At 42.0% G+C, this 25430-nt stretch overlaps 2 protein-coding genes across 2 annotated transcripts in view; both read left to right on the forward strand.

The window, feature by feature from the left end:
* abcb6b (ATP binding cassette subfamily B member 6 (LAN blood group) b) overlaps nt 1-10946 on the forward strand; it is a 38617-nt gene extending 27671 nt beyond the window's left edge. Inside the window, exons 16-18 of the mRNA XM_071354314.1 lie at nt 368-462; nt 5738-5806; nt 9544-10946. Coding sequence (XP_071210415.1) covers nt 368-462; nt 5738-5806; nt 9544-9682 — 303 coding nt within the window. The 3' untranslated portion in view covers nt 9683-10946. The remainder of the gene's footprint in view (nt 1-367; nt 463-5737; nt 5807-9543) is intronic.
* An 11981-nt stretch (nt 10947-22927) lies between these two features.
* LOC139547260 (unconventional myosin-X-like) overlaps nt 22928-25430 on the forward strand; it is a 157773-nt gene continuing 155270 nt past the window's right edge. The window contains exon 1 of the mRNA XM_071356319.1: nt 22928-22975. Within this exon, the coding sequence (XP_071212420.1) occupies nt 22928-22975 (48 nt within the window). The remainder of the gene's footprint in view (nt 22976-25430) is intronic.

The following is a 25430-nucleotide window of genomic DNA, read 5'->3' on the forward strand; positions in this document are numbered from 1 at the left end:
TCGGGAAGAGGGCTGGTGGGGCAGGGGGGGATCGGGAAGAGGGCAGGGGGATCGGGAAGAGGGCTGGTGGGGTGGGGGGGGGTCGGGAAGAGGGCTGGTGGGGCAGGGGGGGATCGGGAAGAGGGCTGGTGGGGCAGGGGGGGATCGGGAAGAGGGCTGGTGGGGCAGGGGGGGATCGGGCTATGTACTAACTGTCTCTCTCTCACCCTGTCTCTCTCTGCAGGCTACGTACTAACTCTCTCTGTCTCTCTCTCTGCAGGCTAGGTACTAACTCTCTCTGTCTCTCTCTCTGCAGGCTAGGTACTAACTCTCTCTCTCTGCAGGCTACGTACTAACTCTCTCTCTCTCCCTGTCTCTCTCTCTGCAGGCCACGTCAGCCCTGGACACACAGACAGAACGCAACATCCAGGCGTCCCTCTCCAAAGTCTGTGCCAACAGGACCACTATAGTAGTGACACACAGGTAACTCTTTCAGAAGAGCCAGTCAATCATCATCTGTTCTGTTAACAGGTTTCATCTTTCTTCGCCCTCAATGTGTCTCCCAGCTGTCTACATCAAATGTATTTATAAAGCCCTTCTTACATCAGCTGATATCTCAAAGTGCTGTACAGAAACCCAGCCTAAAACCCCCAAACAGCAAGCAATGCAGGTGTAGAAGCACGGTGGCTAGGAAGAACTCCCTAGAAAGGCCAAAACCTAGGAAGAAACCTAGAGAGGAACCAGGCTATGAGGGGTGGCCAGTCCTCTTCTGGCTGTGCCGGGTGGAGATTATAACAGAAAATAAAAGTAACAGATAATTAAAGAGCAGCAGTAAAATAACAAGCGAGGCTTTATACAGGTGGTACCGGTACAGAGTCAATGTGGAGGCTATATACAGGGTATTACGGTACAGAGTCAATGTGGAGGCTATATACAGGGTGTTACGGTACAGAGTCAATGTGTAGGCTATATACAGGGTATTACGGTACAGAGTCAATGTGGAGGCTATATACAGGGGGTACCGGTACAGAGTCAATGTGGAGGCTATATACAGGGTGTTACGGTACAGAGTCAATGTGGATGCTATATACAGGGTGTTACGGTACAGAGTCAATGTGGAGGCTATATACAGGGAGTACCGGTACAGAGTCAATGTGGAGGCTATATACAGGGGGTACCGGTACAGAGTCAATGTGGAGGCTATATACAGGGGGTACTGGTACAGAGTCAATGTGGAGGCTATATACAGGGGGTACTGGTACAGAGTCAATGTGGAGGCTATATACAGGGTGTTACGGTACAGAGTCAATGTGGAGGCTATATACAGGGGGTACCGGTATAGAGTCAATGTGGAGGCTATATACAGGGGGTACCAGTACAGAGTCAATGTGGAGGCTATATACAGGGGGTACCGGTACAGAGTCAATGTGGAGGCTATATACAGGGTATTACGGTACAGAGTCAATGTGGAGGCTATATACAGGGTGTTACGGTACAGAGTCAATGTGGAGACTATATACAGGGTGTTATGGTACAGAGTCAATGTGGAGGCTATATACAGGGGGTACCGGTACAGAGTCAATGTGGAGGCTATATACAGGGGGTAGTGGTACAGAGTCAATGTGCGGGGGCACCGGTTAGTTGAGGTAATATGTACATGTAGGTAGAGTTATTAAAGTGACTATGCAACGATGATAACAGAGAGTAACAGCGGTGTAGAAAAGGTCGGAAGCCGAGCAGTTGCCATACCAGGCAGTGATGCAACCCGTCAGGATGCTCTCGATGGTGCAGCTGTAGAACATTTTGAGGATCTGAGGACCCATGCCAAATCCTTTTAGTCTCCTAAAGGGGAATAGGTTTTGTCGTGCCCTCTTCACGACTGTCTTGGTGTGTTTGGACCATGTTAGTTTGTTGGTGATGTGGACACCAAGGAACTTGAAGCTCTGCCGTACAGTCATGAGTGAACAGGGAGTACAGGAGGGGACTGGGCATACACCCCTGAGGGGCCCCTGTGTTGAGGATCAGCGTGGGGGATGTGTTGTTACCTACCCTTACCACCTGAGGGCGGCCGGTCACGAAGTCAGGATCCAGTTGCAGAGGGAGGTGTTTAGTCCCAGGATCCTTAGCTTAGTGATGAGCTTTGAGGGCACTATGGTGTTGAACGCTGAGCTGTAGTCAATGAATAGCATTCTCACATAGGTGTTCCTTTTGTCCAGGTGGGAAAGGGCAGTGTTGAGTGCAATAGAGATTGCATCATCTGTGGATCTGTTAGGGCGGTATGCAAATTAAAGTGGGTCTATGGTTTCTGGCATGATGGTGTTGTTGTGAGCCATGACCAGCCTTTCAAAGCACTTCATGGCTACAGACCTGAATGCTATGGGTCGGTAGTCATTTAGACAGGTTACCTTAGTGTTCTTGGTCCCTGACTATGGTGGTCTGCTTGAAACATGTTGGTGTTACAGACTCGGACAGGGAGAGGTTGTAAATGTCAGTGAAAACACTTGCCAGTTGGTCAGCGCATGCTCGCAGTACACGTCCTGGTAATCCGTCTTTTGAATGTTGACCTGTTTAAAAGTCTTACTCACATCAGCTGCGGAGAGCCTGATCACACAGTCTTCCAGAACCACTAGCATCTAATACTGTTACGATGATAGCACCACTAGCATCTAATACCGTTAAGATGATAGCACCACTAGCATCTAGTACCGTTAAGATGATAGCACCACTAGCATCTAATACCGTTAAGATGATAGCACCACTAGCATCTAATACCGTTACGATGATAGCACCACTAGCATCTAGTACCGTTAAGATGATAGCACCACTAGCATCTAATACCGTTAAGATGATAGCACCACTAGCATCTAATACCGTTAAGATGATAGCATCTAATACCGTCTAAGATCAATAAGCACCACTAGCATCTAATACCGTTAAGATGATAGCACCACTAGCATCTAATACCGTTAAGATGATAGCACCACTAGCATCTAATACCGTTACGATGATAGCACCACTAGCATCTAATACCGTTAAGATGATAGCATCTAATACCGTTAAGATAATAGCACCACTAGCATCTAATACCGTTAAGATGATAGCACCACTAGCATCTAATACCGTTAAGATGATAGCACCACTAGCATCTAATACCGTTAAGATGATAGCACCACTAGCATCTAATACCGTTACGATGATAGCACCACTAGCATCTAATACCATTAAGATGATAGCACCACTAGCATCTAATACTGTTAAGATGATAGCACCACTAGCATCTAATACCGTTAAGATGATAGCACCACTAGCATCTAATACCGTTACGATGATAGCACCACTAGCATCTAATACCGTTAAGATGATAGCACCACTAGCATCTAATACCGTTAAGATGATAGCACCACTAGCATCTAATACCGTTTAGGTGATAGCACCACTAGCATCTAATACCGTTACGATGATAGCACCACTAGCATCTAATACCGTTAAGATGATAGCACCACTAGCATCTAATACCGTTAAGATGATAGCACCACTAGCATCTAATACCGTTACGATGATAGCACCACTAGCATCTAATACCGTTAAGATGATAGCATAGCATCTAATACCGTTAAGATGATAGCACCACTAGCATCTAATACCGTTAAGATGATAGCACCACTAGCATCTAATACCGTTACGATGATAGCACCACTAGCATCTAATACCGTTAAGATGATAGCACCACTAGCATCAAATACCGTTAAGATGATAGCACCACTAGCATCTAATACCGTTAAGATGATAGCACCACTAGCATCTAATACCGTTAAGATGATAGCACCACTAGCATCTAATACCGTTTAGGTGATAGCACCACTAGCATCTAATACCGTTACGATGATAGCACCACTAGCATCTAATACCGTTAAGATGATAGCACCACTAGCATCTAGTACCGTTACGATGATAGCACCACTAGCATCTAATACCGTTAAGATGATAGCACCACTAGCATCTAATACCGTTACGATGATAGCATCATCTAATACCGTTACGATGATAGCACCACTAGCATCTAATACCGTTACGATGATAGCATCTAATACCGTTACGATGATAGCACCACTAGCATCTAATACCGTTTAGATGATAGCACCACTAGTTGGTTCTAATCAAGTCATTCTTATAGTGTTCTGTTGGTTCTAACCAAGTCATTCTTATAGTGTTCCATTCTGTTGGTTCTAACCAAGTCATTCTTATAGTGTTCCATTCTGTTGGTTCTAACCAAGTCATTCTTATAGTGTTCCATTCTGTTGGTTCTAACCAAGTCATTCTTATAGTGTTCCATTCTGTTGGTTCTAACCAAGTCGTTCTTATAGTGTTCCATTCTGTTGGTTCTAACCAAGTCATTCTTATAGTGTTCCATTCTGTTGGTTCTAACCAAGTCATTCTTATAGTGTTCCATTCTGTTGGTTCTAACCAAGTCGTTCTTATAGTGTTCCATTCTGTTGGTTCTAACCAAGTCATTCTTATAGTGTTCCATTCTGTTGGTTCTAACCAAGTCATTCTTATAGTGTTCCATTCTGTTGGTTCTAACCAAGTCATTCTTATAGTGTTCCATTCTGTTGGTTCTAACCCAAGTCATTCTTATAGTGTTCCATTCTGTTGGTTCTAACCAAGTCATTCTTATAGTGTTCCATTCTGTTGGTTCTAACCAAGTCATTCTTATAGTGTTCCATTCTGTTGGTTCTAACCAAGTCATTCTTATAGTGTTCCATTCTGTTGGTTCTAACCAAGTCATTCTTATAGTGTTCCATTCTGTTGGTTCTAACCAAGTCATTCTTATAGTGTTCCATTCTGTTGGTTCTAACCAAGTCATTCTTATAGTGTTCCATTCTGTTGGTTCTAACCAAGTCATTCTTATAGTGTTCCATTCTGTTGGTTCTAACCAAGTCGTTCTTATAGTGTTCCATTCTGTTGGTTCTAACCAAGTCATTCTTATAGTGTTCCATTCTGTTGGTTCTAACCAAGTCATTCTTATAGTGTTCCATTCTGTTGGTTCTAACCAAGTCATTCTTATAGTGTTCCATTCTGTTGGTTCTAACCAAGTCATTCTTATATTGTTCCATTCTGTTGGTTCTAACCAAGTCGTTCTTATAGTGTTCCATTCTGTTGGTTCTAACCAAGTCATTCTTATAGTGTTCCATTCTTTTGGTTCTAACCAAGTCATTCTTATAGTGTTCCATTCTGTTGGTTCTAACCAAGTCATTCTTATAGTGTTCCATTCTGTTGGTTCTAACCAAGTCATTCTTATAGTGTTCCATTCTGTTGGTTCTAACCAAGTCATTCTTATAGTGTTCCATTCTGTTGGTTCTAACCAAGTCATTCTTATAGTGTTCCATTCTGTTGGTTCTAACCAAGTCATTCTTATAGTGTTCCATTCTGTTGGTTCTAACCAAGTCGTTCTTATAGTGTTCCATTCTGTTGGTTCTAACCAAGTCATTCTTATAGTGTTCCATTCTGTTGGTTCTAACCAAGTCGTTCTTATAGTGTTCCATTCTGTTGGTTCTAACCAAGTCGTTCTTATAGTGTTCCATTCTGTTGGTTCTAACCAAGTCATTCTTATAGTGTTCCATTCTGTTGGTTCTAACCAAGTCATTCTTATAGTGTTCCATTCTGTTGGTTCTAACCAAGTCATTCTTATATTGTTCCATTCTGTTGGTTCTAACCAAGTCATTCTTGCTGAAGTGCATGTTATTGTGTTTTGTTTCAGATTGTCGACCATCATTGGATCAGACCAGATCCTGGTCGTCCAAGATGGCCAGATTGCTGAGAGAGGGAGGTGAGTAACTTGCTTTACTGATAGTAAACGCGGTACAAGATGCTATACACTTTCAAAATATCCAGTCTGTCAGGCAATTAACCTCCAGCTTCAGTGTAATAGAGGGTACCATTACCTGTGAAATAGTGTCCTGGTGTGATATTCCATTATGCCGAGAGCTGTTCCCTTGCTGGACAACTGAGAGCACAAAACTGTTCCATTGGGTTCTATTCTACTGGTAGAAACAGGCTTTTACTATACAGTCATTTTGATATCACGTTATGGCTGAGCAAACTTGACCTCTTGTTCCCATCTCACTTCGTCGCATTTCATTCTTGCGCTTCATCAAATCTGTGAAAAACGGTTTTAAGAGGTGGCTTTGAAAAGAGAGTGTTAAAGGAACGTTCCACAGCTGGTCTCCACGACTCTAGAGAACGTTTTTAGTGGCCCTAGTTATCCAAATTAACCAAAATTATTCAATTACTACAGCTTCCATGATGCTTGGTTGTTAGAATACTGAGATTACTACAGGCTCCATGATGCTTGGCTGTTAGAATACTGAGATTACTACAGTTCCCATGATGCTTGGCTGTTAGAATACTGAGATTACTACAGTTCCCATGATGCTTTGTGTCTGGAAGGCAGGTAGGGGGAGGAGCATCTAAGTTAGATGGGCGCTAGCTTTGTGTCTCAACAAACCAGAACTGGAAGTGGATGTAGTAAAGAAATGAAATGATGCCCATTTAAAAACATTAGCTATCAGGTTTAACACTTACTCTGACGCCCTGTATAACTCATGACTACCGCCTCTAGAACCACTCCAATTTACATAACGCCCCAATAGATCCATAGACAATGCAATCTCTTTTCTTTTTTTTTGTTGTGAATTTTACCCCCTTTTCTCCCCAATTTCGTGGTATCCAATTGTTAGTAGTTACTATCTTGTCTCATCGCTACAACTCCCGTACGGGCTCGGGAGAGACGAAGGTCGAAAGCCATGCGTCCTCCGAAACACAACCCAACCAAGCCGCACTGCTTCTTAACACAGCAGCCAAACCCTCCCTAACCCGGACAACGCTAGGCCAATTGTGCGTTGCCCCACGGACCTCCCGGTCGCGACCGGCTGCGACAGAGCCTGGGCTCGAACCCAGAGTCTCTGGTGGCACAGCTAGCACTGCGATGCAGTGCCCTAGACCACTGCGCCACCCGGGAGGCCTTGCAAGCTCATTTGCACTCTACACTTCCATCACCCACCTGTACAAGAGGAATACCTATGTGAGAATGATATTTATTGACTACAGCTCAGTGTTCAACACCATTGTCTTCTCCGACATCGTCGCCATTGTTCCCTCCAAGCTTGTCACCAGTGGGACGTGTTGTGCCGGGACAACAACCTCTCCCTCAATGTCAGTAAGACAAAGGAGATGATTGTTGACTACAGGAAACAGGGGGGGCAAGAACGCCCCCATCCACATCACCCGGGCTGTAGTGGAGCGGGTCGAGAGCTTCAAGTTCCTCGTTGTCCAAATCACTAATGACAGCACCTCTTTCCCCTCAGGAGGTTGAAAAGGTTTGGCACGGGCCTTCAAATCCTCAAAAAGTTCTACAGCTGTACCATTGAGAGCATCTTGACTGGCTGCATAACTGCTGGTTATGGCAATACCACTGCCTTCGATCGCATGGCGCTACAGAGGGTGGTGCGGCCAGCCCAGTACATCACTGAGGCCGAGATCCCTGCCATCCAGGACCTCTATATCAGGCGGTGTGAAAGGATGTCCCGGAAAATCGTTAAAGACTCCAGCCACCCAAGACATAGACTATTCTCTCTGCTTTTTGATGACACGTGGTACCGGAGCATCAAGTCTGGCACCAACAGGCTCCTAACGGCTTCTATCCCCAAAACATAGACTGTTCTCTCTGCAGGCGGTACCGGAGCATCAAGTCTGGCACCAACAGGCTCCTAACGGCTTCTATCCCCAAAACATAGACTGTTCTCTCTGCAGGCGGTACCGGAGCATCAAGAGGCTCCTAACGGCTTCTATCCCCCTATGAACAGAATGGCTACACAGACTATCTGAGTTGACCCTTGTATTTTATTTTTTACACACCGTGTAAAGTGCGAACAAGGAGGCCTACAAACCTGACTCAGTTACACCAGCTCTGTCAGGAGGAATGGGCCAAAATTCACCCAACGTATTGTGGGAAGCTTGTGGAAGGCTTCCCGAAACATTTGACGCAAGTTAAACAATTTAAAGGCAATGCTACCAAATACTAATTGAGTGTATGCAAACTTCTGACCCACTGGGAATGTGATGAAAGAAATATAAGCTGAAATAAATCCTTCTCTCTACTATTATTCTGACATTTCACATTCTTAAAATAAAGTGGTGATCCTAACTGACCTAAAACAGGGAATTTTTACTGGGATTAAATGTCAGGAATTGTAAAAAAAAAAAAAAAAAAGCTGTTTAAATGTATTTCGCTAAGGTGTATGTAAACTTCCGACTTCAACTGTATCTATCTCCATCACTCCAATATCTCTGTACATTGTTAATATGGTACTGAACTGACCCTGTATATAGTATGGTATTAACTGACCCTGTATATAGTATGGTATTAACTGACCCTGTATATAGTATGGTATTAACTGACCCTGTATATAGTATGGTATTAACTGACCCTGTATATAGTATGGTACTGAACTGACCCTGTATATAGTATGGTATTAACTGACCCTGTATATAGTATGGTATTAACTGACCCTGTATATAGTATGGTATTAACTGACCCTGTATATAGGATGGTATTAACTGACCCTGTATATAGTATGGTATTAACCTGACCCTGTATATAGTATGGTATTAACCTGACCCTGTATATAGTATGGTATTAACTGACCCTGTATATAGTATGGTATTAACCTGACCCTGTATATAGTATGGTATTAACCTGACCCTGTATATAGTATGGTATTAACTGACCCTGTATATAGTATGGTATTAACTGACCCTGTATATAGTATGGTGTTAACTGACCCTGTATATAGTGTGGTATTAACTGACCCTGTATATAGCTTCTTACTTCTCATGTTCTTCTTATTTGTAGTTTTATTTTTTGTATGTTTTGGTTCTACCTCGTTATTTTTAATGCTACATTGATATTGATTACTGCATTGTTGGGTTTAGAACTAGCAAGAAAGGCATTTCACTGTACCTGACAGGTGACATTGACTTGAAACTCTCCCCTCTCCTTCTGCCTTTCTCTCCTCTCTCTCACTCTTTTCTCTCCTCTCTCTCACTCTTTTCTCTCCTCTCTCTCACTCTTTTCTCTCCTCTCTCTCACTCTTTTCTCTCCTCTCTCTCACTCTCTCTCTCTCTCTCTCTCTCTCTCTCTCTCTCTCTCTCTCTCTCTCTCTCTCTCTCTCTCTCTCTCTCTCACTCACTCACTCACTCACTCACTCACTCACTCACTCACTCACTCACTCACTCACTCACTCACTCACTCACTCACTCACTCACTCACTCACTCACTCACTCACTCACTCTCACTCCTCTCTTTCTCCTCTTTCACTCCCCTCTCTCTCTATCTTCTTTCTCTCCCCTCTCTCTCTCTCCTCTCTCTTTCTCTCCTCTTTCACTCCACCCTCTCTCTCCTCTCTCTCTCTCTCCTCTCACTTCCCCCTCTCTCTCCTCTTTAACTCCTCTCTCTCTCTCCTCTTTCACTTCTCTCTCCTCTTTAACTCCTCTCTCTCTCTCCAGGCATGAGGAGTTGCTGTCCCAGGGAGGTTTGTACTCTGCTATGTGGCAGAAACAGCAGCGCAGCACAGCCAAGACAGAGACATACAACTCTAACCCAGAGGGCCAGCAGCAGCCCGGTACTCCCCACCACGGTCCCTGAGCCAGTAGCACAGAGCTAACCTACAGCTAACCAGAGAACAGAGGAGCAGATTGAGCTAACCTACAGCTAACCAGGGAACAGAGGAGCAGATTGAGCTAACCTACAGCTAACCAGGGAACAGAGGAGCAGATTGAGCTAACCTACAGCTAACCAGGGAACAGAGGAGCAGATTGAGCTAACCTACAGCTAACCAGGGAACAGAGGAGCAGATTGAGCCAGGATAGAGCTCAACCATCTGAAGGAAAAGATTCAACTCATATTGTGGCATTTTGGGCGGGTACGGCGAGGTTCTGAGTCGAGTTTCAAACTTGGCATCCTAAGGACCAAAACAAGACACATTACTGCTGCTCCAAGAAAAGCACTGGATGGTAACTTTACAAAGCTAGTTACACTAGATGGTAACTTTACAAAGCTAGTTACACTAGATGGTAACTTTACAAAGCTAGTTACACTAGATGGTAACTTTACAAAGCTAGTTACACTAGATGGTAACTTTACAAAGCTAGTTACACTAGATGGTAACTTTACAAAGCTAGTTACACTAGATGGTAACTTTACAAAGCTAGTTACACTAGATGGTAACTTTACAAAGCTAGTTACACTAGATGGTAACTTTACAAAGCTAGTTACACTAGATGGTAACTTTACAAAGCTAGTTACACTAGATGGTAACTTTACAAAGCTAGTTACACTAGATGGTAACTTTACAAAGCTAGTTACACTAGATGGTAACTTTACAAAGCTAGTTACACTAGATGGTAACTTTACAAAGCTAGTTACACTAGATGGTAACTTTACAAAGCTAGTTACACTAGATGGTAACTTTACAAAGCTAGTTACACTAGATGGTAACTTTACAAAGCTAGTTACACTAGATGGTAACTTTACAAAGCTAGTTACACTAGATGGTAACTTTAAAAAGCTAGTTACACTAGATGGTAACTTTACAAAGCTAGTTACACTAGACGGTAACTTTACAAAGCTAGTTACACTAGACGGTAACTTTACACAGCTAGTTACACTATATTTAATGATAACACGTGGTGTACGTGGGAAGTTAAAGCAGACTCCCAACTCTGAATTAGCTGTGTCAAATACCCTCAGACCAAAGATGAGTTGTTGTTCATCTGTGTGTTCGAGGAAACACTCCAACTTTAACTGTGAATCTACTGTTTTATTAAACTGATTATGACGGACATTTATTAAAGACTTGATCAGTTGTACATCATCCATAAGTACATTGCAATAAATACAAACATACCTACTACTGTATCTACAAACGTTTATTTATTTTGAATATATTCATCTGCTTACACAAGCTACGGCTTTAAAAATACACAGAAAATGAAACTCATGAAGCAGTAACATACAGTACATTTTCTGGTATATAGAAAAGCTTGAATTTCAATGTTTTTCTTAAAGCTGAGTGGGACATGAGATTTAAATGAAAGATATGGGGGTAGTAACTTATTGCTATCTATTGTGAGAGCTCAGGTGAGTCAGTTTTCACATGTATTCATTCAACATGGTAAATTAACTTGAACTTGTGACTCTCACATCCATACATCGCCACATAACAAAATGTAGCTAGAGTGATTGTTAACATCATGACATGTAGCTAGAGAGATCGTTAACATAACATGTAGCTAGAGAGATCGTTAACATCATGACATGTAGCTAGAGAGATCGTTAACATCATGACATGTAGCTAGAGAGATCGTTAACATCATGACATGTAGCTAGAGAGATCGTTAACATCATGACATGTAGCTAGAGAGATCGTTAACATAACATGTAGCTAGAGAGATCGTTAACATCCTAACATGTAGCTAGAGAGATCGTTAACATCAAAACATGTAGCTAGAGAGATCGTTAACATCATAACATGTAGCTAGAGAGATCGTTAACATCCTAACATGTAGCTAGAGAGATTGTTAACATCATAACATGTAGCTAGAGAGATCGTTAACATCATGACATGTAGCTAGAGAGATCGTTAACATAACATGTAGCTAGAGAGATCGTTAACATCCTAACAAAATGTAGCTAGAGTGATTGTTAACATCATAACATGTAGCTAGAGAGATCGTTAACATCATAACATGTAGCTAGAGTGATCGTTAACATCATAACATGTAGCTAGAGAGATCGTTAACATCATAACATGTAGCTAGAGAGATCGTTAACATCATAACATGTAGCTAGAGAGATCGTTAACATCATAACATGTAGCTAGAGAGATCGTTAACATCATGACATGTAGCTAGAGAGATTGTTAACATCATAACATGTAGCTAGAGAGATCGTTAACATCATGACATGTAGCTAGAGAGATCGTTAACATCATGACATGTAGCTAGAGAGATCGTTAACATCATAACATGTAGCTAGAGAGATCGTTAACATTAAAACATGTAGCTAGAGTGATCGTTAACATCATAACATGTAGATAGAGAGATTGTTCACATCATAACATGTAGCTAGAGAGATCGTTAACATCATGACATGTAGCTAGAGAGATCGTTAACATCATGACATGTAGCTAGAGTGATCGTTAACATCATAACATGTAGATAGAGAGATCGTTAACATAACATGTATCTAGAGAGATTGTTAACATCATGACATGTAGCTAGAGAGATCGTTAACATCATGACATGTAGCTAGAGAGATCGTTAACATCCTAACATGTAGCTAGAGAGATCGTTAACATCATAACATGTAGCTAGAGAGATTGTTAACATCCTAACAAAATGTAGCTAGAGTGATTGTTAACATCATAACATGTAGCTAGAGAGATCGTTAACATCATAACATGTAGCTAGAGTGATCGTTAACATCATAACATGTAGCTAGAGAGATCGTTAACATCCTAACATGTAGCTAGAGAGATCGTTAACATAACATGTAGTTAGAGAGATCGTTAACATCCTAACATGTAGCTAGAAAGAGCGTTAACATAACATGTAGCTAGAGAGATCGTTAACATAACATGTAGCTAGAGAGATCGTTAACATCCTAACAAAATGTAGCTAGAGAGATCGTTAACATCATAACAAAATGTAGCTAGAGAGATCGTTAACATAACATGTAGCTAGAGAGATCGTTAACATAACATGTAGCTACAGAGATCGTTAACATCATAACAAAATGTAGCTAGAGAGATCGTTAACATCATGACATGTAGCTAGAGAGATCGTTAACATCATAACATATAGCTAGAGAGATCGTTAACATCATGACATGTAGCTAGAGAGATCGTTAACATCATAACATGTAGCTAGAGAGATCGTTAACATCCTAACATGTAGCTAGAGAGATCGTTAACATCATAACATGTAGCTAGAGAGATCGTTAACATCCTAACATGTAGCTAGAGAGATCGTTAACATCATAACATGTAGCTAGAGAGATCGTTAACATCATGACATGTAGCTAGAGAGATCGTTAACATCCTAACATGTAGCTAGAGAGATTGTTAACCTCTAACGAGCCTCTACCCCGGGTCCGGGATCACCCCCCACCCCCCCACACACTGATTAGCCTAGCTAGCATAGCTTCACAAGTAGATAGTAGCATCTAAATATCATTAAATCACAAGTCCAAGACACCAGATGAAAGATACAGATCTTGTGAATAAAGCCACCATTTCAGATTCTTTAAATGTTTTACAAGGAAGACAAAATATGTAAATCTATTAGCTAAACACGTTAGCAAAATACACCACTTTTCTAACTCCATCAGTTTCTTACTCCATCAGGTGCTATCACCAATTCGGCTAAACTAAGATATTGATAGCCACTAACCAAGAAAAAACCTCTTCAGATGACAGTCTGATAACATATTCATGGTATAGGATAGTTTTTGTTAGAAAAAAGTGCATATTTCAGGTAGAAATCACAGTTCTACATTGCAGCTGCAATCTGAAATAGCGTTGGAAGCAGCCGGAATAATTACAGAGACCCCAGAGACCGACGTCAATTACCAAAATAATCATCCTAAAACACTTCAGAAAAATAGACAGCCTACAGCAATCGAAAGACACAGATCTTGTGAATCCAGAGAATATTTCAGATTTTCTAAGTGTTTTACAGCGAAAACACAATATAGCATTATATGAGCGTACCACAATAGCCAGAATCACAACCGCATTTACCAGCTGTAAATGTTAGCGATCGTAACAACCCAACAAAAGATATATAATTTGACTAACCTTGATATACTTCATCAGATGACAGACCTGTAACATCATATTACACAATGCATATAGCTTTTGTTCGAAAATGTGCATATTTAGCAGCATAAATCGTGGTTATACTATGTAATCACTACAAACATTGCATGTATTTTGGCCGGCGCCATTTTGGATTAGCGCCTATTCTTATAAAAATACTATTCATAAACTTGACTAAAAAATATAAGTTGGACAACAATCGAAAGATAAATTAGTTCTTAATGCAATCGCTATGTTAGATTTTTAAAATTAACGTTACTAGACATATAGTGTGCGTTGCAGCCAGACCAGTGCCTGCAAAAGTGGCGCGCAAACACTATGACATTTTTCCACATAAATACGTAATAACATCATAAATAGTTCCTACTTTTGGACGAGCTTCCATCAGTATCTTGGGCAATGTGTCTTTTCTTCAAAAGAATAGTTGCTTTGTTGTAAAACGTCCTCTTCACCTTTGGAACTAGCTGCTACCATTAGCTATGTCGCACACACATGTCCAAATCCTCAAACTAGATACAAAGGAAATTCAGAAAAATAGCACTATACTCGCATAAACTGATATAAATCGGTTTCAAATAACATCGTTATGATGTTTCTAACACCTATATTTAATTAAATTACAGACGGATACATCTCTGGTCGATAACTGAGCGTTCCAAAATTTCATCCTGACTTCTTGCCAGGCGCCATGACGAACGAGACAAAGAAAGGTACTCTCGTTCCATCCGGCTTTATAACCTCGGACAGCTACGTAGACAGACCATTCCACTTCTCATTGGTTACTGACATCCAGGTGAAGGCGGGTGCAGTTCAATTCCAGCCATAGGATATACACAGGCTTTAAAACTGAACCCAGATCAGAGGATAATTCTCAGACCTTCGCAAGTCATGTCAGGATTTTTGCTGTAGAGGGAGTTCTGGGTCACCCACAGACATAATTCAAACGGTTTTAGAAACTAGACAGTGTTTTCTATCCAATATTAGTAAGGATATGCATATTGTACGATCAAGAATTGAGCAATAGGCCGTTTAATTTGGAGACCAAAAAATGCTAATGCGGAACAGCACCCCCTATAGTTGCAAGAAGTTAACATCAGAACATGTAGCTAGAGAGATCGTTAACATCCTAACATGTAGCTAGAGAGATCGTTAACATCATGACATGTAGCTAGAGAGATCGTTAACATCATAACATGTAGCTAGAGAGATCGTTAACATCATAACATGTAGCTAGAGTGATCGTTAACATCATAACATGTAGATAGAGAGATCGTTAACATAACATGTAGCTAGAGAGATTGTTAACATCATGACATGTAGCTAGAGAGATCGTTAACATCATGACATGTAGCTAGAGAGATCGTTAACATCATGACATGTAGCTAGAGAGATCGTTAACATCCTAACATGTAGCTAGAGAGATCGTTAACATAACATGTAGCTAGAGATCGTTAACATCCTAACATGTAGCTAGAAAGAGCGTTAACATAACATGTAGCTAGAGAGATCGTTAACATAACATGTAGCTAGAGGGATCGTTAACATCCTAACAAAATGTAGCTAGAGAGATCGTTAACATCATAAAAAAATGTAGCTAGAGAGATCGTTAACATCATGACATGTAGCTAGAGAGATCGTTAACATCCTAAAATGTAGCTAGAGAGATTGTTAACATAACAAAATGTAGCTAGAGAGATCGTTAACATCATGACAAAATGTAGCTAGAGAGATCGTTAACAGCATAACAAAATGTAGCTAGAGAGATCGTTAACATAACATGTAGTTAGAGAGATCGTTAACATCATAACATGTAGCTAGAGAGATCGTTAACATCATGACAAAATGTAGCTAGAGAGATCGTTAACAGCATAACAAAATGTAGATAGAGAGATCGTTAACATAACATGTAGCTAGAGAGATCGTTAACATAACATGTAGCTAGAGAGATCGTTAACATCCTAAAATGTAGCTAGAGAGATCGTTAACATCATGACATGTAGCTAGAGAGATCGTTACCATCATGACATGTAGCTAGAGAGATCGTTAACATAACATGTAGCTAGAGATATCGTTAACATCATGACATGTAGCTAGCGAGATCGTTAACATTATGACATGTAGCTAGAGAGATCGTTAACATCATGACATGTAGCTAGAGAGATCGTTAACATCATGACATGTAGCTAGAGAGATCGTTAACATAACATGTAGCTAGCGAGATCGTTAACATAACATGTAGCTAGAGAGATCGTTAACGTCATAACGTGTAGCTAGAGAGATCGTTAACATCATAACATGTAGCTAAAGAGATCGTTAACGTCATAACATGTAGCTAGAGAGATTGTTAACATCATAACATGTAGCTAGAGAGATCGTTAACGTCATAACGTGTAATTGGGGATGTGATGTAGAAACAAGAAGTTTGTTTCAGGATAGCATTAACTTCTTGCTATGAGCGAGATGGATATGTGTGTGTGCTAGTGCCTATATGTGCTGTGGATTGTCCATGTTGTTGGATCTGTCTGTGTAGATGAGACTGTCCTCTGAATCTGTCTGTGTAGATGATGAGACTGTCCTGTGGATCTGTCTGTGGAGATGGATGAGACTGTCCTGTGGATCTGTCTGTGTAGATGGACGAGACTGTTCTGTGGATCTGTCTGTGTAGATGGATGAGACTGTCCTGTGGCTCTGTCTGTGGAGATGGATGAGACTGTCCTGTGGATCTGTCTGTGTAGATGATGAGACTGTCCTGTGGATCTGTCTGTGGAGATGGATGAGACTGTCCTGTGGATCTGTCTGTGTAGATGGATGAGACTGTCCTGTGGATCTGTCTGTGGAGATGGATGAGACTGTCCTGTGGATCTGTCTGTGTAGATGATGAGACTGTCCTGTGGATCTGTCTGTGGAGATGGATGAGACTGTCCTGTGGATCTGTCTGTGGAGATGGATGAGACTGTACTGGTGCCTATATGTGCTGTGGATTGTCCATGTGGTTGGATCTGCTTGTGTAGATGAGACTGTCCTGTGTGCAGTCAGCCAGAGGCAAGAGGCAGTGTTAGTGTTACAGTCATATATTTAATATATTGATAAGTAACCTTTTTAAATGTATTTTATTTAACCTTTATTTAACTAGGCAAATCAGTTAAGAACAAATATTTATTTACAACGACGGCCTAACCCATGGATCCATCTGTATGGTTGTAAATGTCACATGGATCATGGATTGTGTATGTGTGCCATTCAGAGGGTGAATGTGCAAGACAAAATATTTAAGTCCCTTTGAACGGGGTATGGTAGTAGGTGCCAGGAGCACCGGTTTGTATCAAGAACAGCAACGTTGCTGGGTTTCTCATACAGTTTCCTGTGTGTATCAAGAATGGTCCACCACCCAAAGAACATCCAGCCAACTGGACACAACTGTGGGAAGCATTGGAATCAACACGGGCCAGCATCCCTGTGGATCTTTCATCATATCTTCCAGCTTTCAACACCTTGTAGAGTCCATGTCCTGACGAGTTGAGGCTGTTGCCACTCAATAGTAGGAAGTGGTTCCTCATGTTTGGTATATATATTATAAAGCTATAGTAGGTCACTAAATAACATGTCCATTGGCACACTGACTAATGATGAAGAGGTAGGCTACTACTCATGGTGATGGCTGATGTACTCGTCTTGGCAATAGCCTACGTCAAGATGAGATACTTTGAAAATCAGTGTTGCTGTTAGCAAAAAAAAATAAAAAAGTGGAGTTGACACTTTTTAATATTTGTCCTACAGACATTAGTCTTCTCTTTACAGCAGTAGGCATTTGCTTTCCAAACTGTACGTTTTTTTTTCTTGCGATTTTGTATTTAGAAAAGCAAACAGACAGCCGCAAACAATATAATCCATAGATGGCAGTTTCCATTCTAGAAAGGACTGGCAGCCATTGCTAGTGTACCCATGAATTTAGTAGTCAAATGTCCAGGGTTAGAAGTTCCAAAGGCGTTTTATGGATCATGTCTATGGACACAATAAATTATACATTGGGAGCGCATGCGGGACAAATTGCATCCTTCGACTGTAGGCAACCGCTACCTGTCAAAATAAATGAAACACTTGAATATACGAGAGATACTAAGTACAGTGCATTCAGAGACGTAGTATTCAGACCCCTTGACTTCCTCCACATTTTGTTTTACATTACAACCTTATTATAAAATGGATTTAATAGTCCACCCCCCTCAATCTACACACAATAATGTCAAAGACATTATTACTTATTATACACATTATACTGATTTTTAGAAATGTATAAATATAAAAACATGAAAAATTACATTTACGTAAGTATTCAGACCCTTTACTCTGTACTTTGTTGAAGCACCTTTGGCAGCGATTACAGCCTCAAATCTTCTTGGGTATGACACTATAAGCTTGGCACACCTGTATTTGGGGAGTTTCTCCCATTCTTCTCTGCAGATCCTTTCAAGCTGCGACACCGGTGTTCAGTAGAGCTGTAGAAACAACACACGAGGAACAGCCAGCTAGTGAAATCAGTACTAATAAAGGGTATGACGGAAAGTGATGGAATACTTTGCTAGTGTACCCCATGCCTACCGCAGGAGACGAATGATCACAAGGCCGTCCCTCTGCTCTAGTGGATTCCGGGTTGGGATGTAGCGGATACCGTTGAAGCTGGTGTCCCTCCTGACCACAATAGGGAACCGAGCCGCAGTTGTAGCCGACGGCGTCACTCAGCCGCGGGGAGGGGTGTGGCCCCTACCGCCATGGGTTCAGGCTCTGAATCAGAACGGTCAACGAAGGAGGGAGAGGCGATGGGGGAGGTTATCGAGACGGACGGCATCCAAGAAGAGGGGTATTTTCTCAGCACGCCAACTTCGTCTGGGCCTCTTCGCGGAAACCTTCTTCTCAATATGGTGCGGAGCGCCGGCTCAGTCCATCCATTGGTTGCTGCCACCATCCGGAAGGTGAGGGTGTACGGACCAGCGGTAGTTGGAGTAGGCGGCACTCCCCTCTCTGCCCTCAGGTGGATGACCGAAGACTCCTCTGAACAGAGCCATGAACCTCACATAGGAACCCAGTTCATCATCAACTCTCTCCCAGACGGGAGAGAGCCCACTCCAACCGCCCGGCCGGTCAGCAGGGAAATAACCGTGGCAACCTTGGACCTCTGTGGTGGGGGCTCCCACAAAATAGAAGGAAGCCAAGGCATTTGGATGGAGTCCCATCATTTGTCAGGGGAGGGACAAACGGGCATCGCTGACCTGGGCGGACTGCTGAATGGGCTGAGGTGCTGGGTCGCTGGGTCGTCTCCTAACCTCTTGATGAAGATCTAGGCGTTGAATAACCCGGAGGACCTCATCCATCACCACCCCCAGTTGCGCCAGCTGGTCGTGGTGTTTTGGCGAAGTAGGTTTCCTTGTTTGTCAACCATCTTGGAGATGTTTCGGTTGGCAGGCTGCTTCCATTTTATGAGGCAGTATTCTGTAACAAAGAAGCATGGAGTCAGGAAGCAGGTGTAGTCAGTGAGTTCATAACAAACGAACACAGAGTGAATACACAAACAAAAGTAGTGTATGGACACAGAACTAATAGGAAGGGTGATATCAACGGAGTGCAAGATGAAGGGGGAGTAATCAGGGAAGGGATGAAGTAAAAGTGTGTGTAATGATGGTTGCCAGGTGTGCGTAATGATGGTTGCCAGGTGTGCGTAATGATGGTTGCCAGGTGTGCGTAATGATGGTTGCCAGGTGTGCGTAATGATGGTTGCCAGGTGTGCGTAATGATGGTTGCCAGGTGTACGTAATGATGGTTGCCAGGTGTACGTAATGATGGTTGCCAGGTGTGCGTAATGATGGTTGCCAGGTGTGTGTAATGATGGTTGCCAGGACCGATGGTTAGTAGACCAGTGACGTCGAGCGCCGGAGTGGGAGAGGGAGTAGACGTGACAGCTGCATGTGTGACATAACTCCACCAGTCCTATTTATTATGTCATTTACAAAGATTATACCGTTTGTAAAAATATTTTTATTTGATTTTTTATTAATTAGTATATTTGAGTTTAACCATAATGTTTGTTCTGTCTTTTCTGGTGGATTAAACTGCAATTGCAACCAGCTTTCTATGGCTTGTTTTAAAAATAGCGATTTGCTTTTTCATTTTCAAATAACCGAAAGTGAGAGGTTGTAATCTGAATAAAGGGAAAAAGGTCATTCTTGAACATGGGGTGAAACATTCTTAGTAATCAAATCAAATTCTTACATCAGCTGATATCTAAAAGTGCTGTACAGAAACTCTCAGCCTAAAACCCCAAACAGCAAGCAATGCAGGTGTAGAACCAGTTTGGATTTGAGTACAACTTTTGTCTGATTGAGGCCTTTAGTGAGAGGTCTTAATATTTAAAAATGTCTGCCCTCCGAATTCATATTCATTATATAAATAGGCCCATTTAATGTTGTCTGGCTTGCCATTCCAAATAAAATTGTATATTTTTTGCTCATATAATTTAAAAAAACAAGTCTCTAGGAGTAGGCAAAGCCATAAGCAAATAGATAAACTGGGATATGACTAATCAGGTTATACTGGGATATGACTAAAGAGTTAATCAGGGTAAACTGGGATATGACTAAAGAGTTAATCAGGGTAAACTGGGATATGACTAAAGAGTTAATCAGGGTAAACTGGGATATGACTAAAGAGTTAATCAGGGTAAACTGGGATATGACTAAAGAGTTAATCAGGGTAAACTGGGATATGACTAAAGAGTTAATCAGGGTAAACTGGGATATGACTAAAGAGTTAATCAGGGTAAACTGGGATATGACTAAAGAGTTAATCAGGGTAAACTGGGATATGACTAAAAAGTTAATCAAATCAAATTTTATTTGTCACATACACATGGTTAGCAGATGTTAATGCGAGTGTAGCGAAATGCTTGTCCTTCTAGTTCCGACAATGCAGTAATAACCAACAAGTAATCTAACCTAACAATTCCACAACTACTACCTTATACACACATATGTACATAAAGATATATGAATGAGTGATGGTACAGAACGGCATAGGCAAGATGCAGTAGATGGTATAGAGTACGGTATATACATATGAGATGAGTAATGTAGGGTATGTAAACATAAAGTGGCATAGTTTAAAGTGGCTAGTGATACATGTATTACATAAAGATGGCAAGATGCAGTAGATGATATAGAGTACAGTATATACATATACATATGAGATGAGTAATGTAGGGTATGTAAACATTATATTAAGTGGCTAGTGATACATTTTTACATAATTTCCATTAATTCCCATTATTAAAGTGGCTGGAGTTGAGTCAGTATGTTGGCAGCGGCCACTAAATGTTAGTGGTGGCTGTTTAACAGTCTGATGGCCTTGAGATAGAATCTGTTTTTCAGTCTCTCGGTCCCTGCTTTGATGCACCTGTACTGACCTCGCCTTCTGGATGATAGCGGGGTGAACAGGCAGTGGCTCGGGTGGTTGTTGTCCTTGATGATCTTTATGGCCTTCCTGTGACATCGGGTGGTGTAGGTGTCCTGGAGGGCAGGTAGTTTTCCCCCGGTGATGCGTTCTGCAGACCTCACTACCCTCTGGAGAGCCTTACGGTTGTGGGCGGAGCAGTTGCCGTACCAGGCGGTGATACAGCCCAACAGGATGCTCTCGATTGTGCATCTGTAAAAGTTTGTGAGTGCTTTTGGTGACAAGCCGAATTTCTTCAGCCTCCTGAGGTTGAAGAAGCGCTACTGCGCCTTCTTCACAACGCTGTCTGTGTGGGTGGACCAATTCAGTTTGTCCGTGATGTGTACACCGAGGAACTTAAAACTTTCCACCTTCTCCACTACTGTCCCGTCGATGGATAGGGGGGTGCTCCCTCTGCTGTTTCCTGAAGTCCACAATCATCTCCTTTGTTTTGTTGACGTTGAGTGTGAGGTTATTTTCCTGACACCACACTCCGAGGGCCCTCACCTCCTCCCTGTAGGCCGTCTCGTCGTTGTTGGTAATCAAGCCTACCACTGTAGTGTCGTCCGCAAACTTGATGATTGAGTTGGAGGCGTGCATGGCCACGCAGTCGTGGGTGAACAGGGAGTACAGGAGAGGGCTCAGAACGCACCCTTGTGGGGCCCCAGTGTTTAATCAGGGTAAACTGGGACGTGACTAAAGAGTTAATCAGGCTGACTTTTCCACAAATAGACAGGTATTTTCCTTTCCATGGTAGCAAGATCTTATCTATTTTTGCTAACTTTCTGTTAAAATCTATTAGAGTGAGATCATTTCTTTCTTTCGGGATTTGTATACTGGGTATGTCCACATCCCCGTCAGACCATTTTATTGGTAAACTACACGCTAATGTTAAAGTTGCATTTTCTAGTGATCCAAAACATAGTATAGAACACGGATCATAATATGGTTGTAATCCAGAGAGGTTAGAAAAAGTGTCTAGATCCTCTACGAGGCTGTGGATTTAAAAGAAGACATGAATCATCAGCGTACAATGACACATTTGTTTTTAAGCCCTGGATTTCTAGGCCCTTGATATTAATTGTTTGATCAGAATTTAATAGCTAACATTTCGATGGCAATAATAAATAGATGTGCCGATAGTGGACAGCCTTGTTTTACTCCTCTTGACAATTTCAGTTTAATACTTTCTGAGAAGTAGTCGTTATTTACTATTTTACACATTAATATATTAATATAATTTTAATTATATAAAAAAAAAAAAAAAAGGTTAATATAAACTCAGCAGAAAAAGAAACGTCCTCTCACTGTCAACATGTGTAAATACACCTGCAAGTTCCAGGACATTTCTGGGGGAGAATGGCCCTAGCCCTCACCCTCCGATCCAACAGGTCCCAGACGTGCTCAATTAGATTGAGATCCGGGCTCTTCGCTGGCCATGGCAGAACACTGACATTCTTGTCTTTCAGGAAATCACTCACAGAACGAGCAGTATGGCTGGTGGCATTGTGATGCTGGAGGGTCATGTCAGGATGAGCCTGCAGGAAGGGTACCACATGAGGGAGGAGGATGTCTTCCCTGTAACGCACTAACGCAAGAAGCTCAGTCCGATGATGCTGTGACACACTGCCCCAGACCATGACGAACCCTCCACCTCCAAATTGATCCCGCTCCAGAGTACAGGCCTCGGTGTGGTGGTCGGATTCGCATTTATCGTCGAAGGAATGAACGCTCATTCCTTCGACGATAAATGCGAATCCGACCATCACCCCTGGTGAGACAAAGCCGCGACTCGTCAGTGAAGAGCACTTTTTGCCAGTCCTGTCTGGTCCAGCGACAGTGAGTTTGTGCCCATAGGCAACATCGTTGCCGGTTATGTCTGGTGAGGATCTACCTTTCAACAGGCCTACAAGCCCTCAGTCCAATCTCTCTCAGCCTATTGCGGACAGTCATTAGCACTGATGAAGGGATTGTGCGTTCCTGGTGTAACTCGGGCAGTTGTTGTTGCCATCCTGTACCTGTCCCGCAGGTGTGATGTTCGAATGTACCGATCCTGTGCAGGTGTTGTTACATGTGGTCTGCCACTGTGAGAACGATCAGCAGTCCGTCCTGTCTCCCTGTAGCGCTGTTTTAGGCGTCTCATAGTACGAGCCTTGCAATTTATTGCCCTGGCCACATCTGCAGTCCTCATGCCTCCTTGCAGCATGCCTAAGGCACGTTCACGCAGATGAGCAGGGACCCTCGGAATCTTTCTTTTGGTGTTTTTCAGAGTCAGTATAAAGGCCTCTTTAGTGTCCTAAGTCTTTATAACTGTGACCTTAATTGCCTACCGTCTGTAAGCTGTTAGTCAATATAGGGGGTCTTGTCAATATAGGGGGTGCTGTTTCAACTTTGTAAAATATCGTTTCCAAATTAAACTGCCTCGTACTCAATTCTTGCTCGTACAATATGCATATTATTATTACTATTGGATAGAAAACACTCTCTAGTTTCTAAAACCGTTTGAATTATTTCTCTACTGTAGAGTAGTACATAGGGAATAGGGCCCTGGTCTAAAGTAGAGTATTATATAGGGAATAGGGCCCTGGTCTAAAGTAGAGTATTATATAGGGAATAGGGCCCTGGTCTACAGTAGAGTATTATATAGGGAATATGGCCCGGGTCTACAGTAGAGTATTATATAGGGAATATGGCCCGGGTCTACAGTAGAGTATTATATAGGGAAAAGGGCCCTGGTCTACAGTAGAGTATTATATAGGGAATATGTCCCTGGTCTAAAGTAGAGTATTATATAGGGAATAGGGCCCTGGTCTAAAGTAGAGTATTATATAGGGAATAGGGACCTGGTCTAAAGTAGAATAGTATATAGGGAATAGGGCCCTGGTCTAAAGTAGAGTATTATATAGGGAATAGGGCCCTGGTCTAAAGTAGGGTATTATATAGGGAATATGGCCCTGGTCTAAAGTAGAGTATTATATAGGGAATAGGGCACAGGTCTACAGTAGAGTATTATATAGGGAATATGGCCCTGGTCTACAGTAGAGTATTATATAGGGAATATGGCCCTGGTCTAAAGTAGAGTATTATATAGGGAATAGGGCCCTGGTCTACAGTATAGTATTATATAGGGAATATGGCCCGGGTCTACAGTAGAGTAATATATAGGGAATAGGGCCCTGGTCTACAGTAGAGTAATATATAGGGAATAGGGCCCTATGGCCCTGGTCTACAGTAGAGTAATATATAGGGAATATGGCCCTGGTCTACAGTAGAGTATTATATAGGGAATATGGCCCTGGTCTACAGTAGAGTATTATATAGGGAATAGGGCCCTGGTTTAAAGTAGAGTAGTATATCGGGAATATGGCCCTGGTCTTAAGTAGAGTATTATATAGGGAATAGGGCCCAGGTCTTAAGTAGAGTATTATATAGGGAATGTGGCCCTGGTCTAAAGTAGAGTATTATATAGGGAATAGGGCCCTGGTCTACAGTAGAGTATTATATAGGGAATATGGCCCTGGTCTACAGTAGAGTATTATATAGGGAGTAGGGCCCTGGTCTACAGTAGAGTATTATATAGAGAATATGGCCCTGGTCTACAGTAGAGTATTATATAGGGAATAGGGCCCTGGTCTACAGTAGAGTATTATATAGGGAATAGGGCCCTGGTCTACAGTAGAGTATTATATAGGGAATAGGGCCCTGGTCTAAAGTAGAGTATTATATAGGGAATATGGCCCTGGTCTACAGTAGAGTAATATATAGGGAATATGGCCCTGGTCTACAGTAGAGTAATATATAGGGAATATGGCCCTGGTCTACAGTAGAGTATTATATAGGGAATATGGCCCTGGTCTACAGTAGAGTATTATATAGGGAATAGGGCCCTGGTTTAAAGTAGAGTAGTATATCGGGAATATGGCCCTGGTCTTAAGTAGAGTATTATATAGGGAATAGGGCCCAGGTCTTAAGTAGAGTATTATATAGGGAATGTGGCCCTGGTCTAAAGTAGAGTATTATATAGGGAATAGGGCC

The sequence above is a fragment of the Salvelinus alpinus genome, chromosome 20, assembly GCF_045679555.1.
Source record: "Salvelinus alpinus chromosome 20, SLU_Salpinus.1, whole genome shotgun sequence".
NCBI lineage: Eukaryota > Metazoa > Chordata > Actinopteri > Salmoniformes > Salmonidae > Salvelinus > Salvelinus alpinus.